This window comes from Quercus suber, unplaced genomic scaffold, assembly GCF_002906115.3.
Source record: "Quercus suber isolate HL8 unplaced genomic scaffold, Cork oak 2.0 scaffold_131, whole genome shotgun sequence".
Lineage (NCBI taxonomy): Eukaryota > Viridiplantae > Streptophyta > Magnoliopsida > Fagales > Fagaceae > Quercus > Quercus suber.
The window spans coordinates 213,231-219,677 of record NW_027069594.1 but is presented as its reverse complement, the minus strand read 5'-3'; the positions used below and the strand labels follow the sequence as shown (position 1 = coordinate 219,677).

The window sequence follows — 6,447 nt, the reverse complement described above, 5'->3', positions numbered from 1 at the left end:
TAATTTATTTTATTACATAACATGACTTGGATAATTTTTTTTACTATTTTTTTTTTTTACTTTTTTTTATTCTCATAAATTTCTTATAAATTTCTTATTATTCTCTCTCACATTCTCTCTTGAAAAAGTGTTATCTCTCTTTCTTAATTTTTATTCTTTATTGCAACTCTATTTTATTTTGATGAATCGTTGTTATTTTTAAACTCTATTTTGGGTTCATACATTTTGGTGTTGAATTTTTTAGTTCCCCATCAGAAGTACTCTCTCTCTCTCTCTCTCTCTCTCTCTCTCTCCAATAAAATTTAGAGAATAAATTATAAACATTTAGTATAAGTTTGATATGAGTTTTGATTATCATGATAATCTATTTTAAGAGAATGAATAATTTGAATAATTTATTTAAATAAAAATTATATAAACATACGTATATGTATATATTTATTTATTTTGCTTAAATGTATAATTAACCTCATGCAATTTATTTAAAAGTAACAACGCTAAAAAAAAAAGAATAACTGTCTTAAAGATTACATTTGTATATTCATAGCTTTTATGTTTGAAAGCTCGAAAATATGTTAAAACACAAGAGCTTGTGTTTAGACCCACAATTAAAAATTACGACTAGATTGCTTTTATTCTAACTTATCTAAGTGCGGAAATAAGAGTAAATGAAGCTCAAACAACTGATACTACTCTAGTGCATAAACATGAACAACAAACAATAAAAGTAAAGTACAAGAGTAAGGGAAGAGAGATGCAAATACAAGATAACAGGCCAATGTGTTATCGAAGAGGAAACCGAAAAACTCAACGAAAAACCTCTCCCCTGCCTTCCAAGCGATAAATCGATCTACTAGACAATAAGTTGGGATACACGAATAGCAAGAGATCCTCCAAGCCTAATTTACCTAATGTACCTGAGCTCTCCAAGCTCCTACTCCAATAAGACTTCTTAGAACCATGTCTTGTCTAGTTTTACGGATCCCGCAATACGCCTGATTGCATCTGCCAAGCCTCACCGGCTTCTTTTGGCAAATCTCTAAAGCTTCCCAAGCTCCAAACACTCTCTACACTCTGAAAAGGTGTGGGTTATATTTGGGTACAAATCTCCTCTCAAAGTATGACAATGGGAGAGGGATGGAGAAGAGGCTAGAATGATTTCTCACTAAGGATGAGTAGCTCTCTCTCTAAAAGATGGGTGTGTGTGTTGTAGAAAACCTATCTAGGGTTTTTCTCTCTGAATAGCCTCCTTACAATTTTTGTGGGTAATTAGGGTATATATAGTATTGGTGAAGGGTAAGAAAGTCACACTTAAAAATCCTTCAGGCAGAGAGTCTTGCAGGTATCTCGCGGGAAGGCCTTGCCTGCAAAATACTCGCGAAATTGACAGTCTGACACGACTTTTCAGCTTTCAGTCATGTGCTTCTCACATGGCCTTTTCGCAGGAACCCTTTTCGCGAACTTCTTGTGAGCTAGTCGCGAAATGCACTAAACCCAATACAATAAAATTTCACAAAATATAAGGAACAGAATTAAAGCAATTACAAAACTTTTTGTCATGAAATAAAGCCAACATAAAACATAGTTGTAAATTATAACTTTACAGTATTTATAAAGAATTTCCTTAAATTTAGCTGTACCGAAGTGGACTGAAATGCTACATTAATGTGGTTCAACAAAAGCGTAACAATAATAAATTCTATGCTTAAGATTTTAGATATTACAAGTTTGAAATATATATATATATATATATATTGGATTTAGATTAGGTTCTTTCAACCCAAACATGTATTTTCCCATTATGTAAGTGCACAAAAATAAATTGAAATGGACCAAAGTGAACCAAAGTGATCTGAATGGACCAAATAGAATAAAGTAGACCAAATGAATAGAATAGGACTGAATAGACCAAATAGGAACAAGGTGGATTGAATGGACCGAATAAGACCACATTGGATTGAAGTAGACAAATTGGACTGAATAGGATCGACGTGGACATACTAGACTGAATAGAAGTAATGTGGACTGAATAGGACTAAAGTGGACAGAATGGACCGAATAGAACCAAAATGAACATAATGGACGGAATAGAACCAAAATGGACTGAATGGCCCGAATAGGACCGAAGTGGATCAAAGTGGACAAAATGGACCGAGTAGGACCAATGTGAACCGAAATTGGACCAAATAGAGTCAAAGTAGATAGAATGGACAGAATAGGACCAAGGTGGATAAAATGGACCGAAGTGAATAGAATAGGACCAATGTGAACTAAATGGACCAAATTTGACTGAAGTGGATTGAATAAGACCGAATGGATTGAATAGAACTTTACTGGACATGGACTAAATATGACTGAATGGACCTAATAGGAAAAATTGGATCAAATAGAACCAATGTGGACCGAGTAAGACTTTTGAATATTTATCAATTTTATTGCATTTTTAGGGCTCATATTTCTAATTTCTAAAGTCTATTTTAGTATTTTCTTTGTATTTCTTTACTTAAAACTAAGGAGTTTAGCCCAAATATAATAGAATTTCATAATTTTCAAACCAAAAATTAACCAAAAAAGAAAAGAAAAGAATTTTTGAGCTAAACTTGAAAAGAAACCTATAAAAAGAATCAATTTAAGGCCCAATTAGACTTAAAATGGAATAAAGGGGGACCAAAATTGATTGAATGGAATGAATTGGACTGAGTGGAACGAATTAGACCAAATTAGATCTAATTGGTCAGAATGAGACTGAAGTAGACCTAATTGGATCGAATAGAAATTGTTTAATTTTTTGGGAGAACAAATTATCTTCAAAAAAATTTAGAGAAAAAATTATACATTATATTATATTACAAAATAATGATTTATTCTCGCGTATGGCGTGAGTCTGCAACTAGTTTATATAATATTTAAAAATTGAAGCGTAACATTTATTATTGCCACACTCTTGTTAAGCTATATCAACATAGAATTTTGGTCCAGTTTAGTCAAATTCAATTGCAAAATTTATTAGTAAATTATTAAGAAAGTTAATTTAATTATTTTGTCCAAATATATTTTAAAGCAAGTTAATTTAATTATTTTGTCCAAATCTATTTTAAAGCAAGTTAATTTAATTATTTTGTCCAAATCTATTAGTACATGAAGTCATTTAAGCTTTATATATATATATATATTAATCAAGCAATAAGATCTTTTAAATAACGAATCTCATGAATGTTTTCATTTAGATTTTAAATTGTAAAAAGAACATTTAAATAATATTGTTTACTAACCAAAAAAATTTACAAATTGACATGATTGGTTAGTTTCACATCAACATATTAAACAAAATTCCTAATTATTTTTTAGTAATACTTTAGTTAGTTCAAATTTGGCTACACATAAGTCTTACAAATCTATATAATATCTAAATGTTAAAGCGTAGCATTTATTGTAGCTACGCTCCTTTTGAATCATATTAATGTAGCATTTTGGTTCACTTTAGTACATTTTGGTCTACTTCTGTCTAACTGGTCCTTAAATGATAAATTGATTCTTTTTGTAGGTTGCTTTTTTAAGTTTTGATCCCTAAAAATATTATTTTTTCTTAATTTTTGGGTTAAAAAGTATGAAATTTTATTTTACTTGGGAAAAACTCTTCAGCTTTGGGCTAAAAAATATAAACAAAATATGCACTAGAAATTAGAGATATACGCCCTAAAAAAGCAATAAAAATAATAAATAATCAAAAGATTATCTTAAAAGTCAAGTTTCAATAATACACGCATTATACTTATATTTGGAAAGGAAAAAAAATGTTGCAATTCTAAACTTATGTAATAATTTAATTTTAATGTAATATATTATATGTGTTCCATGGAATTGGGGTGTACATTTTTTATATTATAATATTCTTGAATATGTTCAAATTAGTCAATCGATTATGGTATATTCTTTTCTCTAAAAAAAAAAAAAGGATTATGGTATATTATTTTTTTAATGAAGTCCTTGATAATAACAATTTTTTTCCCATTTATATAAAATAATATTATAATTATGTAATTTAAATAAATTTATTAAATATTATATATATATATATATATATATATTTATATCAATATGTATATTAAATTAGGTATATATATCAATATGTATGGTTGTTGAATGCATAAAATAAAATCCAGTTTCCATTACTTACAGGCAAGTAACAAGATCCACGAGTTTGCTCATATACAATCCACTTTTGTTTCATATCTCGTTGCAAACATTATTACCTTATATCAACTCAAAACTTTGATAAACTCTAGTCCTAAAATTCAGCTAGGATCAGGAGCGAGCCACGATGCTCTGCTCATTCTTGAAGTAGTTTTCTGGGTCGACCTTGCCTTTTACATCTGCCAATCGTTTGAAGTTATTTTTGAAGTACTTTTCACCCCAAACCTTGGCTTCTGCAAAGGTTCCAATGGTATTTATGCCTATATCCAAATCCCTGTAGTTGAGATATGCAGCTCTTGGGAATTTGGAAACAAAAGGAGTCATGAAGTAGTACAGCTTGTTAATCCAGCCCAAATGCTTGGCCACTGCCACATTACCCTTTTCTTGCCATTTGCTATAGTACTGTATGCTGTACAAAATTCCTTTTCTATGAGGGAATGGAGTTTCAGATGGCGAAATCCTACTCATCCTTCCACCATAAGGTGTCCAAATCATGATGCCCGCTTCACCTACTTCCATTACATTCCATATAGCTTCTAAATCAATTTCAGAGATGGGTTTTGTCACATAATCTGATTTAGCTTTGAAGAAGCCTTTGATTACATTACGGTTCCCGTCCAGCAAAACCTCTATAGGCTCATCTGATTTACCGTCATTCATGTATAGAACAGATTCTATCCAACTCATTTCCCTGCAGTTTTCATACTCTAGACCCAGCTCCGGAAAACTTTCATCCATTAATGGCATTAGTTGATCAACGGTTCCAAGAAACAAGGAATTAAAATTGGCTCGGATTGTTCTTATCCCATCATCATTTTTGTCAACAGTTAGGATTATTCTTATATATAGCTCTTCTGGAAGCTTATTTGCAATATTTTGCCATTTATAAATCAATTTGGTTGCACCCTCTTCTAGAGTCTTTACCACGTTGAAGGCAGTCACTCTAGTAGGAACAGGTACCAACTTGACCTTCCATTCAAGAATGACTCCAAAACTTGCACCTCCACCTCCTCTAATAGCCCAAAAAAGATCCTCATCCATAGTTGCTCTATTAACAATCTGGCCATCAGCCTTGACCAAAATGGCATCCACAACATTATCAGCTGCAAGACCATACTTTCTCATCAATGAACCTTGTCCACCACCACTAATATGGCCACCAACACCTATTGTTGGGCACGTACCAGCCGGGAAACCAAGCGTCGAGGTTTCTTTGGCAATTTGATAATAGAGCTCGCCAAGTGTAGCACCAGCTTGAACCCATGCGGTTGCTTTTCTTAAACTGACTTTAACTTTCCGAAGTTTGACAAGATCAATGAGCACAAATGGGGTTTTTGATTTGTAAGAGAGACCCTCATAGTCATGACCCCCACTCCGAATTCTAACTTGCAAGCTATGGTTTTTGCTGCAAATAATTGCAGCTTGGACATGAGCAGGGCGTTGAGGTACAATGATGTATTGAGGTTTTTGTGTCATGGAGGAATTGAACCTAAGGTTTTGTATAGTGTTTTGAAAGATAGAGTCATATGAAGAAATAAAAGGGGCATAAACCACTGAGCTTATAGAGGTGGAAGCCGGAGAATGGTTGGCAAAGCAATTGAAAAATGCAAGTCCATTTGAATTGAGTAGGCTTGCAAGATTTGCTGATGACACTGAGAACAAGAGGGAAAACAGTGCAAATAAAACATGGAGTTCCATTTTTCCTTACTGTCTCATTGCTTTTTTGATCGGGGGATCGATTGTTAATTTATAACATGATTTGTTTCAAACATCTTATAGGTTTTGTTAAATGACTCTTTAAAATAATTGACCACTGTTTTCATAGCTTATGTAACTGGAGTGCAAGCAATTGAAACTGAAAACTCCTATACATTAACATCATTAATTAATGATACTAATTAATTAAGAACACTACCAGGATTGGCTTGAAACAATTATAACGTTACTAGAGAAGTTTATATTAATCACTACAGAAGTTATATTATCGTATATTTGTGTACTCAATTTTTTGGTTGTTTTGACTCAATTTTTTCACGTAAATCTTGGTATATTGTGTGTTATAATTATTTATTTTGTTATTGGTTTGAGATTTTGATTTGGTAATTTTAATTGGATTATTATTTTGGATTATTTGAGTAGTATATTGGTTTTCCTAAGTTTATATAAGACTACTTTGTAACCAACAATTCTGATGGTCTTGGCTTAGAATCATAAATATGATCCAAGAAAATATATATATATATATATATATCG

The 6,447-nt window shown here is 31.7% G+C and overlaps 1 protein-coding gene across 1 annotated transcript; it reads right to left on the bottom strand.

Annotated features, from left to right (window-relative positions):
• Positions 1–4,305: 4,305 nt before the first annotated feature.
• On the bottom strand, positions 4,306–5,892 carry LOC111993635 (tetrahydroberberine oxidase). The gene has a single exon (XM_024025464.2). It carries the CDS (start codon positions 5,890–5,892, stop codon positions 4,306–4,308), a length of 1,587 nt encoding a protein of 528 aa, XP_023881232.2.
• Positions 5,893–6,447: the final 555 nt, after the last annotated feature.